The sequence below is a fragment of the Macrobrachium nipponense genome, chromosome 42, assembly GCF_015104395.2.
Source record: "Macrobrachium nipponense isolate FS-2020 chromosome 42, ASM1510439v2, whole genome shotgun sequence".
NCBI lineage: Eukaryota > Metazoa > Arthropoda > Malacostraca > Decapoda > Palaemonidae > Macrobrachium > Macrobrachium nipponense.
Genome location: NC_061103.1, coordinates 2765246 through 2782745, shown reverse-complemented (window position 1 = coordinate 2782745; position 17500 = coordinate 2765246). Strand labels below are relative to the sequence as shown.

General features: G+C 38.8%; 1 protein-coding gene and 1 long non-coding RNA gene across 2 annotated transcripts in view; one reads left to right on the top strand and one right to left on the bottom strand.

The window, feature by feature from the left end:
• LOC135212934 (uncharacterized) overlaps positions 1-452 on the top strand; it is a 1468-nt gene extending 1016 nt beyond the window's left edge. The window contains exon 2 of the long non-coding RNA XR_010314028.1: positions 1-452. This exon is cut by the window's left edge and continues 104 nt beyond it. This is a non-coding gene — a long non-coding RNA (uncharacterized LOC135212934).
• A 722-nt stretch (positions 453-1174) lies between these two features.
• Positions 1175-17500, bottom strand: part of LOC135213237 (collagen alpha-1(I) chain-like) — a 115754-nt gene continuing 99428 nt past the window's right edge. The window contains exons 5-14 of the mRNA XM_064247215.1: positions 15896-16233; positions 14612-14810; positions 13719-13880; positions 13452-13573; positions 11495-11699; positions 10701-10821; positions 10159-10262; positions 9812-9928; positions 4090-4193; positions 1175-3815 (exon numbers count right to left, since the gene is read on the bottom strand). Of these exons, the coding sequence (XP_064103285.1) occupies positions 2967-3815; positions 4090-4193; positions 9812-9928; positions 10159-10262; positions 10701-10821; positions 11495-11699; positions 13452-13573; positions 13719-13880; positions 14612-14810; positions 15896-16233 (2321 nt within the window). The 3' untranslated portion in view covers positions 1175-2966. The remainder of the gene's footprint in view (positions 3816-4089; positions 4194-9811; positions 9929-10158; positions 10263-10700; positions 10822-11494; positions 11700-13451; positions 13574-13718; positions 13881-14611; positions 14811-15895; positions 16234-17500) is intronic.

Genomic DNA, 17500 nt, shown 5'->3' with positions numbered 1-17500 from the left:
TTACTTGAAAATGGAGGACGTATTTACCACTGGGCTCCTTTCACATGCAGCTCAGGTCGACCTCGTGGATCTCGGCGACAGGGTCGAGTACGAGGAGACTTCGGACCCCAAGTTTAAGAGGCAGGTCTTCTTGAAGCAAATAGATGATAAGATCAGACGAGAAGCTTGGGAGGGCGTACTTCAAAGGGCTCCCGTCTACGTCAGTGTTCTTGGAACGCCGTGGACTTGACTCCTGTTATGTCGCTGCATTTTTTTTTTTTTTTTTTTGCTTTTCGTGAGTGCTGACAGTGTTCCAAGTGTGTAAATCACGACGTCACTAAAGTTAGCAAGGACGAAATAAGTGATCTCAGATACCGAATCTGTCGATTTTGTGGGTGGTGTTTCATTCCCCCAAGGGAAGGGGCTCCCAAAGCTTTCAATTTGGTCATCTACCATTTTTACAAAAACAACAACATAAAAGGACCATTTCCATGAAAAATTCTTTGCACCATTAGTCACTTAGCTGCAATGTTTCTGTTTCTTGTGTTTTCAAAAGTCTTACATTTTCTTCCTGGCAATTTCAAAGACCACTTTTGGGGGTGAGGGGACGAAAATCACGTCATGGGCTCGCACAGAAGTTTCACTGTAACACTATACATGAGGGCGAACTATTTATCATGCTAGCCTTGATAAATCGCTTTGACTTTTAAGAAATTTCACAGTTTTCACTTGAAGACTTGCTACTGCTATCGTTAATGACAAAGCTAACATGCAGAGAGTTTAAACGTGAGCACGTTGATTTTTAGGGGTCCTTCAGACGAGCGACTTCTTGCAGACTGGCTACAGCTTCTGTCGCAGATAATGGAATATTTGTTTTTAAATGAAACGTTTCTGAGCAGGCGATTTATTAAAGAAATTCCAGACGCTAGTGCAGCACTGCCTTCTTGTCCCACAGCAACTGTTGTCGAGACACTGAGTACTACTACTGACTGCACTTTAACACAGTTCTTACTTCTATAGGCGTGTACAGAAATACAGATGGCGCTACAAATTGCTGTGTATGTTTACTTTGCACAGCCGTGGCGTTAGGAAATCGTTTTTACTTAAAAAAAAAGGCATTTTTTTGCTCTCAGAGAAATAAAATCTCAGAGATTTACACTCAAGATACATAAATAAGGCTGAATAAAACACTCTCTTAAGGAAATATTTATTTTAATGTTACAAAAGCCATTCAAAATCTAAAAAATAACTAAGTCTTTAGCCCAAACATTTTATCACAAATTGAGCACTTTCGTATTTCTAAATGCATGTCACTCGGTAGTATAGAGTTATACTGAAGCACATACTACACCTTTTTAGGTCAGTGGCTTCGCTAACAATATTCTGGTACAGCATTCTGACCTCAGCATTTGAGGGAAATGACAATAGAATGGGCTGGTGTGAATGCTGTATAGGACAGGATAAGGTGTAGTACCATCATATCGTCACAAGATGTGTATAAACGTTTAGGGTCATGTCGTAGTACCATCCTGTGATCGTTCTGATACAAACAGAACGATTATATTTTTTGGACACGATAAATGTTGATGTCACCACAGGGAAGTATTAATAAATATTCTACTAGTGAATAAAAAAAGAGAGTATTTTGTGCTCTAGTAGCTTCGAATGGAAACTAAGAATGTTAAATCAATATAGTTTAGGCCTAATGTGAATGAAGTAATTTGCATAAGGAGACAAAAGTCCTACAGAATTAGATGCTAATGTAGTACTATAAAATGTAAGAGGGATTTTTGTCTTCTGTGATCTCCTGCCACAGTTATCTGGAAGTTCAAGGAGGAGCCAAGTGTTTAAGATTTGCTAAAACTTATTGGTGCTACTTACTACGAGGTGCTAGTACTAAACACTGTATCGTTAATGTAAATAGACGGCAGCACGAAGATAATATTATCGTTTATTAATATAATTTGTTGACCAGGCAATATAGAAATGGATGTATATAATACTTTGATGCCCAAGGGGCTAGTACAAAACACGGCTTCAAGGATCTTCCGCCAGCACCTAGGAATAAGTAACGCGTAAGAGATTCTAGCACTCCCAGTACACCAGCAACAGTTCCTTGACGTTTTAAGAGTGATTTGTATATTCTGTTACTCCATAATGTGTATTAATTACAACTACTGTATAATGTAAAGTATATATGTGTTCTTTTGTATACTACATACAACCTGTTCTATAAAAAAAAAGTCTCTCGCTTCAAAAGACAACTTCTGCAAGGCAGGCAGGCTCAATCTTCACAGATGCTACACGGAGGAGATCTGAAGAAACATTACTATGTAAATATCATACCAGCACCTTTTCACTTACGATGTAAATGAATAATGTATTTTAAAACTTGGTGATGAACAATGATGAAGATATCACACGGAGCAAGTATGGCAAGTGGTTGAAAATGTGCAGTGCTTTGAAAGGAAGGGAAAATCGAGAATTATCCTCCAGCTCTGTATGTAACACAATGGAAGCAAGTATTATATCAACAAGAAATTCCCAGTGGACACATACATTTCTTTTTTTACTAACCACTGTAGTACTACATAAATTTCAATAAATTGCTAAGGACGTGGACATCTAACTGATGCTGGGCCGAATCACCATTTGCACTCACGCTATGACTGACATCAACATCTGTAACTGCCTTTGGAGATTAATAAATCAGCTACAGGAATATTCCATTTCCCGACAGAAAAGACGAGAAGACAAATTTGGGGGGGCGTAACTGAAGGTGAAACGATTAGAATGGGGTTAACAAACAAAGCGAGAAGCTTCAAAATCTGCACCACTTCTGCTGAACATCTCGGCATCAACGAGCGAGGAAGAGAAGTTAGTTGTTTTTTTCTCATCACATTAGCCAAAATCACCCAGAACATTATATAAAAGTCATTGAACATACGTTTTAACTAGAAAAAGATTCGCAGAATTTAAAATGGCATTCATATCCAAGTTATATCTTCACCGGAAGACTTTAAGGCAGTTGGACCTGTGTCTCTCTTTGCCCTAGGAGTGAGATTTGCTAACTTCTTCAAGGGATGGAGTTCATCTCTATCTGCAGAAGTCTTCTTATGATGAGCTCTCAGCTTCTGTGTCCTCTGCTTGAGTGCTTTGATCTTCTCAACCCTCTTCTGCAAAGCCTGACGTGGAGAGATGGTCGTCGATGCTTTTGGGATTGGGAAAGGATTCCAGGTTGAAGACTCGTTTGGCTGCAAAAATGGTCTGTCACTTGATCTAGTTCCATGCGACGCAGCATTGTTATACCTCCTCTTGCTGTCGAGCAGTTTCCCTCGAGCCCTGGACTTTCTCGCTTTGTCACTTCTCAATTTACTCCTTGCGCCCACGACTGGATTATGTTCACCTGTATGATTGCCACTAAGACTGCTGCCTCTAACAGCTGGTTGTCTCTTCCTTCTGATGTCCTCCCCATACTCATAATACTCTTCATATGGATACTCTTCCCCGTTCTCGTACTCATAAGTTTCATACTCATAATAGTAATCTTCATCCTCGTCCCCAGAAGCTGCTGTTCCTTTCCGTCTAGGTGGTGAAGGGATCGTCGCCTCCCCACCAGATCCTTCAGGAGTTGGTTGCTCTGTGGGGAATTCCGTGGGCTGTAGGGGTGCTGCTGGATAGTCAACAGCATCCAGTCCATCTATTGGTAAGGCTGATCCCTCCTCTTCTGGATATAAACTACTAGAGGCAGTATGCGGACCGCCTTGCCGTGGAGGGGCCGACTCTCCTTCTAAATTGGGTAGAGCTGAATTTACCAAGCCATTGAGTCGGTCCACCTGAAAGATTACCAAATCTCCAACTTTAACAATGATTTACGTTACCCAGGCAATGATAAAATCATAATTTACATAACTTCATTCTTTTAAATAATGTTACAAGGAAGGGCAAATTGCAAATTTTGTTAATCACTTTAGAATTAAATTAAAATAAATGGGGTTACTTAACATGGCATTATTTGGGACTATTGGGAGTATTCTATTTGGTGCCACTTAAAAAATAGGGGTACATTTCTTGGTATTATTGAAATAACAATCTCTGAAATACGCTTACTTGCTTATACAACTCGTCTGCTGCAGCACCCACTGAACTTGCTGAGCTGCGGTCATACGGGGAGTCAGGGTATCCAGGTAGCAGCCTATCCTCACCAGCCAGTCCTGTCAGATTTAACATCAAGAAATGTTAATCCACCACTGAATTCATCTACAGAATCGGATGAACACGTGTGTTTTCTTGTCCTAAAAGATAACAGTTATACTGTTATAGAAGACAATATACATACCTGTTTACATTTCAAAGATGAAGGTTGACCTTACAGGTTCTTTTGAAAGTGAATGATTTACTCTTCTATGAAATGTTATTATCTTGATGTCAGTATCTAAAGAGTCGCCACTATGAAATAATGTCACAATGTTGGTGAAAATCATGATGATTACTATATTTTTTTCAACTGTTTTAATTTATTCAGGATTCACTGGTGCTGATGCACTGACCAGTGTAATTTTCAATAAAGCTGTCAAAAGGTTGCTCTGGATTGTCATTTATCATAAAGAGAAATACAAAGGGAACCTTTCTAGCTTATAGTTATCACTTAAAGTCAGCATAACTTACTAACACTACAATACCACTTTCGAATCAAGGTTTGCTGCAGATGAATGTTTAGTGACCCATACCATGTCTGAACTTTGGACCAGTAAAATTTAAAGCTAAATATAGAAAACAAAGGTAAGTTTTGGTAAGTCCTCACTTGACATTAAAAACAAGCGAATCCCATGTATCATTGTACACCAAAGTCCACGGACTGTGATAAATACACTGCATTATCTTGATCCTTTAGTCCAGCGGGTAGATTTGAGCAAATTTGCCTGCTAGGGGCCTCTTAAGCTGCTGAATTATGCCTAATACAATGTTAAAAATATTACTTACCTCGCAAAGGAACTGATTCTGAGGTACGGAATAAAAACTGAAAGAAGGTCATGGTTAATGCAATATCACTGTTCAGTATTCAAAGTTTATTTTAACACTAGCATACATTAAATGGCAGTGGCGAGCTTCAACATACAATGGAAAGTGATAAATTGAAATTTAACACCTTGAGGTAACATGTTAATTGCTGGTGATCCACATATTAGTGAAGCTTTCAGTAAGCTATGACAGCACATATCCCTACAGATGTTAAGATGGTTGAATTCCTTAAGTACTCTGGCAACGCCCCAAGGATACGTTAGAACCACTGTGGAACATTGTGGTGAATGAAGCTTTCGTTGCATCTACAATGTTGTGATGTAATGTCCTAATGGCTGGCATTTTTAATCCCCCAAGTGCATGTACTTCCCAGATAGCCTGGAATGTTCATATAGCTGGAACCTCTGTTCAATGTAATAACTGGAATTCTTAGTAAGCTTTACATTACACGAATTCTGCAATAATTGTGGTACTGTAATCATTATGTAATGACTGAACTTTAGTGTTTGACAAATTGGACTTGTTAAACTAATACTACCAACAGTAAAATCTTCTGGTAATATGCCAATGTCTTATGTTAAACCACGTGAAAATGAGCATAGTCCTAAACGTTTCTTCAGTTCAAATATCCACACAAAATTCCAACCCAACAGTAGATTGATTCGGGGTACCTTGCATCTCATTTTGCCTAAAACCTGGGGTGTCATATTTCCTGAATTCTAGGCTGTGATTTAATACTATATAGTACCTAGTCAACTATCTTCCTCATTAAGCTCTCTGTACATAAAAGATGGTTACGATCAGAAATCCGTTTGCAGGCACTGTAGTCCAAGTTACACACTTAAGCTGAACTGAACTAAATAGAGTATCGTTATTTTCGACAACAACGAAGTACTATTTACAAGAATTTTCCAGCAATATTAAGAAAAAAGCCTCGTTTAGAGTAATACTATGCTAGTTAAGTACTGTGCTCCAACACTGTAACACTACAATTTATGAAAGATATGTGATCTATAATTACTGTTAGATTTCTCTGATTTCATAACAGCAATGGATGTGACTAATGCAATGAATGAAAATGTATGTTTCTCTCTTGACAATAGAGATAATCATTTCTTAAGAGAGCCTCGTCTCCTTGTCTCCTCTGTCAGTGACATATATTCTATAATGTTAATTCTAACCTTAATCTAACTCTTAAAAAGGATAAGTTTAATGTTAGAGGTTTATATTAATTGCGGATGGTAATAATAACTAACTGCTAACATTATTGGTAAGAAACAGCAAAGCTTTGTCATTAAAAACCAGTTTCTGGGAGATCTAACCACACCTGCTGGACACTGACCCATGGAACCAAGGATTTGGCTTTTGATTGAGCATAAACAGATGAGCAAAACTGAAGTGACGTGGGTGACACACCACAAGAACTTTACAGACTCAACTCAGATGTCCATCAGAAACTAAAAGCAGACATAAATGTCAGTTTTTCATTATGCCTAAAATGCATCCTTAGTGTAACAGGCCCTTAAAACTAAAGCAGTAGTAATTTCAAGGGTTGACTTTGCCTGCATTAATTCAACATCCGCAAAGTATCCCAACAGTGAATTATTAATTTTGAGGTCACAGAGAAGCAGAGAAAAGCTACAAAACATGAGCTTTCAATTCTAAGCAGAATCGTCTCTCATCTCCTGGTTGATCATGTCATGGAATTCCCATTTGGGAGTTTGTGAGTGGAACAAGATGTAGAAAGGGTTAATGTAAAATGATCTGTCCCTTCCCCAAGTCTCTGGCCACAAGAACTTGTTGATATCATAAGGCCAAATTCCTATCTAATCGATGTGGTGAGGTATTGTGTGGCACTGTCTCATGGTGGTGATGTTGGAAGTGTCGGTCACCCTCGTCCGCTGCTCCCGCCACTAACTAGCCCCTTAAGTCCAGGCACCATCTGGTGGCAGCCAAGGCTGCAGGACTCTGAGGTAGTCTGAGGCCTGCCAATGGCCTGCAACACACGGGAAAGTGCTCCGCGTTAGTGGTTAGCAGAGTGGCCGATAGATTAGCGGCCTTCTGAGACCAACAGCCATTTCTGACGGACATGACGTTGATGGTGAAGTCCAGTGGAAGAATTTTAGTTTTCTTTATTGCCATTTTTATCATCATTTAGGAAGAATAAAGGGGATCTAAACGACTTTTAAGAACTTTAATTTAGTGCATCCATGCTAATGTTTAGGACTTTCTAAAGTTAATCTCTATAAGTTATACACTGAACAGCACATACAAAACTTGGATTAATTCTAAGTAAAGTTGAGAGGTTGGCCTTGTTTCCAGTGACATTTCAAAGAACTGTAGTGTACTTCTGTACAGATTTTGTACAAAAGTAAATCTCTGTACAGGCAACTGTACTGAAGTAAGAATACAGACTTTAGTATACATAAGTTCTACAAACCTTCAAGTTTAACGGTTGATTGCGCAGTACGTACTCTGCTAGGCGCTTGTGCTTAAAACAATTGTAAATGAACTCAGCTGGTTAATGAGATGTTAGTGCAAGTTAACACTGCACACACGAGGGATCAAGGCAATCTTGATTTTTTAGTTATCAAACTAATGCTTGTTGACTTCTGTAGCACTTGAAGGTAGTTCTGTTACTGACTGCAGAAAAAGTTAGGGTAAAGAATTAAAATTAGGTGTGGTGTCATGCACATGCTCTGGTATATTGCTAAAGTCACATCAACTTGCAACAAATTGGCAATTTATTATTAGTGATCTTAGGTAAATTGGTCATTCAGTGTATTAGTAATAATAGTTAAAATTACATTATTCACTCTACAACTTAGGTGAACCATTGTGTCTGACTGTAATTTAATTGTGACATGTGACAATGAATTTCTTTCATGTAGCTCTGCTTGTGATCACCCATCCAAGGACACTACAAAGGAAATGTTCCTTCTGCAATTTTCCATCATCTCTGCTTTTCAAATTGGTAGAGTTTATAAAGCTTTTGGTCAAACAGAATAACCCTATAGACCAAATTTATGACATGTATGAGAAGTCTTCACATTATATGCTTATAAAGCACATGTAATGTGGTCCAGAAGGTCACAGAAATCTACATCTGGTTCGGAACTTTCCTATGCTTCCTCACAGTCAAGCAAACGTTGGTACCTTACGAAGGCTTACATAATTGGGTTTGCGAGTCTGGCTTGTTTGAAATCTTGTGTCCAAATATATGTCATATGGTTGAATTTAAGACAAAACCCTATTGCTCTTGGATGACCCTAATGGCAACTACCCAAAGTCATTGGAAAGTTTAAAGTAAACAGCCCTCAGCCAGACAGCATGTCTAAATAAAATCTGATTTACAGTTTTGAAAACAAGTCTCCACAACAAAGTTTTAGATAAAATCCCCAATTATGTGACCCCAATTTTGTTATTCCTGTATCCTCTTTCCTTGTACAGTTATTATATGACTGACAAGCAAATTAGAAGACAATGGACGAGTGGTGCTCTCCTTCATTGTCCCCCCACCCAACCAGGTAACAATGACTCATATCAAGATATCCTTACATGAACTCTAAATACAGATAATACTAATGTACCCAAAGAAAGATCATCATTGGAAATTAACACTGCCAACCCCAACCAGACAAGGGACTATAATAAATTATAACCAGAAAAAACCAGCCTCCCGGTGATGATAATCTAGCCCTACTAACACAGGACGCCAAGGGAAAGACAAAAGTGAGACAAAAGTGATCTGTCAGTTCTGATCCCAAACCTTGCGTGACCAATATGTATCTCCAAAATAAGGAGGCACTGTGAAGAGAGATGTAATTGACAGTGCCCAAGACAGCTGCTGAGTAGACGTCCTTGAGGAAAACCTTATTTAGAAGAGAAAAAAACTTTCTAAAAGTTACACAGGAGGAGTTCCTACTGCCCACAAGCAAATGTAGTTCCAGACAGTGACATTACCAACCAGGTTAATACCTTTCCGACAAGATGCTGCCCGCCAATCAGGCAGGAACCATTACCTAATTATCATTGTATTAAGTAAAGTAGATTTAGAATAATCGAAAGCCGATACAGTTTAAACATGGCATTAACAGTAACTCCTACCTCTGCAAGAGTTACACAATCACTTTATTACAACTGCTATCACTGAACTGCTACCTCACTTGTTGATGCTGCAAATACTGATCCTAATACTTTGGTACTAACACATATTATGAAACTAATAACATTTTAATACCTTTAAAATTTGCTAGTAACCTTATTTTCAGTAGAAGACCCTCTCACATTCAGTTTGGATATCTGTATCAAACGTAGCCTTCCCAGAAAGCTTCACACTAATGTTGCTCAATTCGATGACTTCTGGTTTCATGTAGCTTGACGAAAAAGTTTCAAATCATACAACATTACCCATTTAACATCCTACCTTCATAATCTCATACAATTTGCCATAAAAGAAAAATTATTAGTCCTCATGACAGCCCCAAGATGACAAATCACTAGTCACTGTTAATGACACACTTGATTATTGTGTTACATTCATAGCATCATCCACTCAAATCACAAAACAGGGGCAATAGTCCAAAGGAGAAAGTTACTGGTTTAATGTTCATGAGTTGTCATTTTTAAGCTATGAAAATTATTACCCAGTTGCTGAAACTCGTCTCTCAAATGTCCTATTGTAAGTCCCTCCTTGAACAGTCATAGGCACGTCACAGTTTTATAAACAAGTTCTAAAGTTCCACTTGTACAAATCTGTTTCTTTCTTCCATGAAGCACTGCCCCTGTGCATTGTTGAAACATAACTCACCAATAATCTTAGGAAGTTCCGTTTCCAGGATCCGCACCCGAGCGTCCAGAAGGTTGAGGTTTTCCCGAAGCATTGCTACAGTCTGGAACAGATCTTGGATAGATCTGGAATCTCCACCTGGTTAAAAGAGAGTTCATGGAATAGATAAACATCATCTAACAGAAGTGTTCTTCAAATTCTTATACAGTGCATTCTCAAGAGGTACTAACATTGCCTCAGTACAATGATGTTACAGAATATTGAATGTACTTTATTACTTCAAATCAAATTTTGCTTTAATCACCATATGACTCACAGACTTTGTGAGAACAGACCTCATTAGGTTCACCAAGTAGAAAACACAATACCTGGAGCTCCAGTACCAATTTGTAGACCTTGTTCTCCCTTGGGACCTGGAATTCCAGCTCGTCCTGTATCACCACGATCACCTAGAGAAAAAATAAGGAAGTAGCTTTTGATATAAAGATCGTAGAGACTAGCAAAAACTTCCTTAAAAATATCTTAGAGCTTTAGGTGCTTAGAAACACCAATTTCCAAATGAACTTGATTTTTTAAAATTTCTAAAACTACTTCTGAAATATATACAGATTCTATTGGTCACCTTTACCAGATATTTATACTCTCTGAATAATCACAAAGACCTCTTAACTTCTAGATTTCCGCGCACCTTGCAGGTGTACTTGTCACTACAAGTTTCGAATCAATGTGCCACATGAAAGATCAATAGTGGGACACCCTCTCCTTCTGGGGTGGGATCAGAGCCTGATGCTAATACTAAGAGTGAACCCTTGGCCCACTGTACTACGAAGAACCACTCTGATGCATTTTAAATAACCAAGACATTTTGTTCTTGTCACATTTCAGTCTCTCAAACCAACTGCACCCTTACCTTTCTCGCCCTTTTGACCCGGGGGGACCAGGTCTGCCTCGAGGGATGCCAGGAATGCCGCCCAGTGGGTATTCATCGTCATCTATCAGAAGGTCATACCCGCTGCCCTCAAAGTCTCCAGCTGGGAAAATGGATTGAACAGGAAAGGGGAAGTTTATGAGGACATTCTTTAAAAATAACGTTAAACTCAGTTTATTACGTTTACCTTTCACACTCATTCCTTGTATTTCATGCTCCATAATTTAGTATATGAAATTTATGGTATTAATAAATTAAGAGGATGATGTTCATCCAAATACACCTTTAGTAACAAAAGCAACAATTATCTGTTACTTGAATCAGTTTAAGAATATTTTTTCCCAGTTCTTCAATTTATTCACATCATAAGCAACTATGGTTGGATATTGAGAACATTTCTGACTAGTGCATAATTGGTTTTATTTGTCCCACTGAGATCATGCTCAGAAATGTATCAAATAAACCCAAAATACATGAAAAATAAATTCAATTTGCAACATTCTTTGTCTGATGATAGTTTGGAAAATGAAATGATATATTCTATGTAGAAATTGTACAAACATTCAATTATTGTACCAGAAAACATGATAATAAATGTGTGTGTGTGTGTATCTATGTACATGTGTTTATATGTATAATATGGTATGCATATAATTTTATCTTAATAGTCTCTTATCTTTTATTCATAATCTAAGAGAACCTAAGTATATCTCTTTAACTCCTCAAACAACAATAAATAAATAAATAAACACGGAAAAAATGTCAAGATTAAATACCTCCAAACTGATCCAGACTTCCAGGAATGGGGATGGCGGGTCCAGGACTTCCCTGTGGCCCAGGCGGACCAACTGGGCCCCTTGGTCCAGGGGGACCTAAGAAGCCAGTTTCACCCTTGGGTCCTGGGGCTCCAACCGGCCCAATTTCTCCCTTGGGACCCCCCTCTCCTGGTCGTCCAGCCAAGCCAATGAGTCCAGGTTCACCCTGAGAAATGATACAAGATACAAAATGATAAAAAATACAATTTAAAAATACTGTAAGAAGATGGAATGATGTAATAGCTTAGCCAAATACCAGTACCACAGAAATTTAAAGTAATGATTCTTAGACAAATAGCTTGCGAGATATGACTGGAGAAGCGCAACTATTTCTACATAATGTAGCAATCAATTCTGCAACAATTCTGCAAAATGGTTGGTACATTAAGAGCTGTTGATATGCAAGGGTGACTGTTATAAGAGTTAACATTATAAATATTGTATTATTCTTGAAGTGCAACAATTCCTCAAAAACATATGAGAATGGCCATTGCTTTGTATATTAGGTCTCTTACGGAGATTACTGTTCATGCCATTATAATAATGAGCAAAGAGTATATTTCAAACCAAATAAAACTGAAATTACTGAATAAATAAATGGGAGAAGTTTATGGTATAAGAAATTGACCATTTAGGGCAGCACTCAAACTTCTTCAATTTGCAAGAAAGAAAGATTGCTTCACACCTTTACACTAAACGAAAAAGAGAATCTTTGGTACATTCATTGTGGGGCCATGGCAACAATATAGTAGTATAAGCTGAGGTTCTGCAAGGCAAGTAGCTGTCTTTAACTCCTGACTCGCATTACGCTATCGGAAATCCGACAACACGAACCATTTCTGTTCAAGGCCTCATCTTAAGCAAGCATTTTAAAGAGGATCTGCTACTTCGTTCCCCTTCCCTCCACCAACCCCCAAACACACACACCTCTGGAGAGGTCGACCCAGGTGAGCTCTAATGAGGCCCAAAATAGAACGCAGTCTTGACCCTTCGCATCACAGGACAAGAAAGATAAACGTCTTTTGTCTTGCTGAAGTCATTATCCAGCACCTGCATATTTGCATTTTAAACAACCTTCACTAGAGGTCAGGGTCAAGGTCCGGTTACCTACAGCAGCTAACACAGGTCAGGGGTGAAGTAACGTCAAACAAGATGCATAGCATCTTTATGTTGCTTTTGGCTCCATGGGCATTTGAATTTCATATAGCATTATTAGAATGCAGTACGCATGACATTCATGACAGTGAAATTTACTACTGGAATAAAACCTTTGAAGGATGACAACGCAAAGAAATTTTCTGGCAAACGAACGAATATATCTCTACAGATCAGGCGAAAGTTCTTTGGCATATGATGTATTCAAGAAAATATACTTGCTGATTCATGGAATGGCAAACAAAATTTAGGCCGAAGGCCAAGTGCTAAGACCTACGTGAACATTCAGCGTTGAAAGAGAGACCGAGAGTAGAAAGGTTAGAAAGGCGTAACAGGAGGAAAACCTCAAAGCAGTTGCACCATGAAACAATTGTTAGGAGAGGGTGGAAAGTAAGATGGAAGTAAGAACACTTTAACGGAGGTAAAATATAAAATAAAATGGGTTGCAGCTAGGGGCCTAAGGGATGCTGCGAAGAACCTCAAGTTATGCCTACAGTGCGCTGCGTGAGGTGCACTGACGACACTTTCCTCCTATGGTAAACAAAACTGCAACGTTGCCTTCTCAAGTATTAAAATGTCCAATAAAAATAAGTGCTAAAGTAGCTGTTTGTCTAATAAATGACTTCATTGAACCTGGAGCAAAATGTAAGACGCATGCTCAGTATTGACAAGTCATGCACTGAATAAACCTACAGAAACATTGTAGGAGAAAATCCTTCATATCCCACACCAAGACAAATTAAAATCAGAGATATACACTCACCTTTGCTCCTGGTGGGCCAATTATACCAGGTACCCCAGGGGGACCCGCAACGCCTCGTTCGCCAGGTAACCCTGCGATACCAGGCTCGCCCTTGGGACCTGGCTCACCAAGACCTGGGAGACCTGTCAGGAGAGGAGTGAATTTTATTCAATCCTATGTATTTCCTTCTTTATTGTTCTTTAATTGTTTTCAATAATTTTTTTTCAACATAAATGACCAAAGATAATTTCCTTAACAATTATTTGAAGACAAAACTGGAAAACTCACCAGGTTGACCAAGTGGTCCTGGGGGCCCAGGTCTTCCAGCACGGCCTCTCTGCCCGTCTCTTCCAGGATCTCCTGGAAGGCCTCTGAGACCAGTGGGACCTGGGGGGCCGGGTGGTCCTGGTGGACCGGATATGATGCTGGTGGTAGATCCGTCACCAAGACCTGGAATGATTTAGGTAGTTGAGAGAAGAAGGTTCAAAGGGTTTCATGAAGAAGAAGAAGAAGAAGAAGAAGAAGAAGGTTATCATGAACAAAAATAGGATAAAATGGAACACAGAATTTAGGCCAAAGGCCAAGCTCTGAGCTTTATGAGGTCATTCAGTGCTGGAAGGGAAACAGAGCAAGAAGGTTTGAAAGGTGTAGCAGGAGGAAAACCTCAAAGCATTTTCACTATGAAACAATTGTTAGGAGAGGGTGCATAGTTAGATGGAAGAAAGAGAAATGAATGGAGGCACAGCAAAAGGAATGAAAGAGACTGCAGCTAGGGGCCAAAGGGAGGCAGCAAAGAAGCTTAAGTGATGCCTAAAGGTGGACTGACAGCACTAGCCCCGTGCGGGAAAAATTCATGTACAAAGAAGACAGTATTGGTGAATAATGAGTACAAAGTTTATGGTTTCTTCTGGCAATAGTAACCCCTGATTACAGTAGTTCAGTTTTATAACCTTCTTGATAACACTAACGCGAACCGTTTTTATTATCTTGCCAATTACATTTTAAGAATAAAACGCGTTTTGTTCTAGAAATTCTAATGACTCCAACACGAAAGCAATGAATTTGTGTGGTGCAAAGTGTCTTTTAATCTTATAAAAAGGGGACAGTTCCAGGAGTCTTTTAATTTCAGTAATATTCATATCTAACCAAAACCAACTCAACTCTTGGAAGACTCGACTGACCTGTGGTTTGTGTCACGGCACCAGGTGGCCCAGGTACACCCGGTTCCCCTGGAATACCATCTCTGCCGTCTGTTCCTCTTCGGCCCTCTGGTCCAGGTGCCCCAGGGGGGCCTGGGGGTCCTGGGGGACAGGTGCAGTGACCAGGATCCGAAGGAGCTGTGGAGAGAGTTGGTCTCGGGAGGGTGACCGAGTTATCCACCTGTGGAGGAAGAAAACAGGAATTTAGGATAGAAAAAGGGGATTTTAGACAGAAAATGGGAATTTTAGATAGAGAAACATGAATTTTAGATCCAAACAGGAATTTAGGGTAGAAAATGGGGATTTTAGACAATAAAATGGGGATTTTGGACAGAAAATGGTAATTTTAGACAGAATAATGGAATTTCAAATAGCAAATCGTATTTTTAGACAGAAAACGAGAATTTTAGACAGAAAATGGGGAATTTCAAACAGAAAATCGTAATTTTAGACAGAAAACGAGAATTTTATATAGTAAATAGGGTATTTCAGACAGAAAAGAGTAATTTTAGACAGAAAAAGGCATTTCAGACAAAAATCGTAATTTTAGACGGAAAACGAGGATTTTAGACAGAAAAAGGGATTTTCAGATAGAAAATAGTAATTTTAGACAGAAAAAGGAAATTTCAGACAGAAAATCGTAATTTTAGACGGAAAACTAGAATTTTAGACAGAAAAAGGGGAATTTTGGACAGAAGATCGTAATCTTAAACGGAAAACAAGAATTTTTGACATATTGAGGGAATTTTGGACAGAAAACGAGAATTTTAGACGGAAAAAGAGAATTTAAGACAGAAAAAGGGAATTTCAGACAGAAAAGGGGAATTTCAGACAGCCAATCGAATTGTTAGACGGAAAACGAGAATTTTAGACAGAATAGGGGAATTTCAGACAGAAAAATTTTAATTTTAGATGGAAAACAAGAATTTTAGACAGAAAAGGGGAATTTTAGACAGAAAAGGGAATTTCAGACAAAAAAGGGGAATTTCAGATAGATAATCACAATTCTAGACGGAAAATGAAAATTTTAGACATAAAAGGGTGAATTTTAGACAGAAAACGGGAATTCTGACACACACTCTAGAGTTAATTGACAACAAATGACAATATAAGACAGAGAGAGAGAGAAAAAAAAAGAGTTGGAGTAGATGGACAGGAAGACGGGAATTGGCAACGGTTGGAAAAGTAAGAGAAAGGTCAAAGGTCAATAAGGAGTTGCAAATAAACCCCGACTGATTGACCCGAGACGCGCGAGAACCAACTTACATCATAAGCATCGTATCCGCTCTCCTCCTCAATGTCTATGTCGCTCCCACGGCTGGTGGGGGACGTCCTACCAGTGCCCCTCCTGCCATTTTTCCCTCGACCTCGACTGGCACCATTCCTGCCTCTCTGACCTCCTCCTCCTCCTCCTCCTCCTCCTCTCCCTCTGTCTCTCCGCCCGTTGAGGGGGTGGCCCGCCACGTGAGAGGTGTCTGGGAGTCCCATCTGGATGATGGGCGGGTCCAGGGGCGGCAAGGACGCCGTAGGAGTGCGGAGTAACTTGGCCTCCAGGGTCCTCACGCGGGACTCCAGGTTGTATATTTGCGTGCAGTTGAAGCAAGCTGCGAGAAAGGATTGGTCATAAGTTTGAGCAATGATCCAAGGAACGTAATGGCAAGAAACACTACTAATATTCTGAAATAAACACTTCTAAAACTTTGTTTTGTTTTGTCTGTTTGTATGGTGTTTTTACGTTGCACAGAACCATTTGTTATTCAGCAACGGGACCAACGGCTTTACGTGACGTCCGAACAACGTCGAAAGTGAACTTCTGTCACCAGAAATACACATCTCTGACCCCACCAATGGAATGACCGAGAATTGAACTCGCGGCCACCGAGGTGGCAGGCCAAGATCAAACCGACCACGCCACTGAGGCGCTGCTTCTAATATTATCAAATTCACAAATTAAGATTCGTGGAATTATAACTGAACGTTTTAAAATCTGTAAATCTCAAGAAATACTACTAATATTCTGAAATATTTTCAAATTCACAAAATTAGATTCATTGAATTATAATTGAACGTTTTAAAATCTGTAAATCTCAAGAAACACTTCTAATATTCTGGAATATTTCCACATTCACAAAATAAGATTCATGGAATTATAACTGAACGTTCTAAAACCTTTAAACCTCAAGAAAAAATACTAATATTCTGAAATATTTTCACATTCACAAAATGAGATTCATGGAATTATAATTGAACGTTTTAAAATCTGTAAATCTCAAGAAACACTTCTAATATTCTAGAATATTTCCAAATTCACAAAATAAGATTCATGGAATTATACATAACTGTAACCTCAGCAACTGACTCAATCGTTCAGTATTATATATTTGTTCGTCAATTAGGCAAACCTCTGGAATGATAAACCTCTGGAATGATAAACCTCTGGAATGATAAACCTCTGGAATGACGGATGATTAGACAATCTGAATTCCCTCAATTCCAGAAAATGATCAGATTCCAATATCAGCGTTATTAGAGAAATTTGACATAAATGTATGTAATAAATCTCCATCGGGTATATGTATTTTCTAATATATCATCTTATAATATGAAAATTATTGTGAAAGGTTTAACAATAAAATTGCAAAAGATGGGAGAAGACAGAAAAACCCTATTACTAATCTGTCAATTGGGATCTACAATTAGGTCATACTTTGCTATGAAGAAAACGTCTTTACCTGGAAAACTCTGTATTTCTGATATACATAAATAAGTATTTCTGGAAAAATACTCTTGATTGAAGATATTTTTACAAAAACAGCTGCCTAAGACACCGATTCTTTTAAAATACAAGTAAACAAGAAGAAATACTCTAAA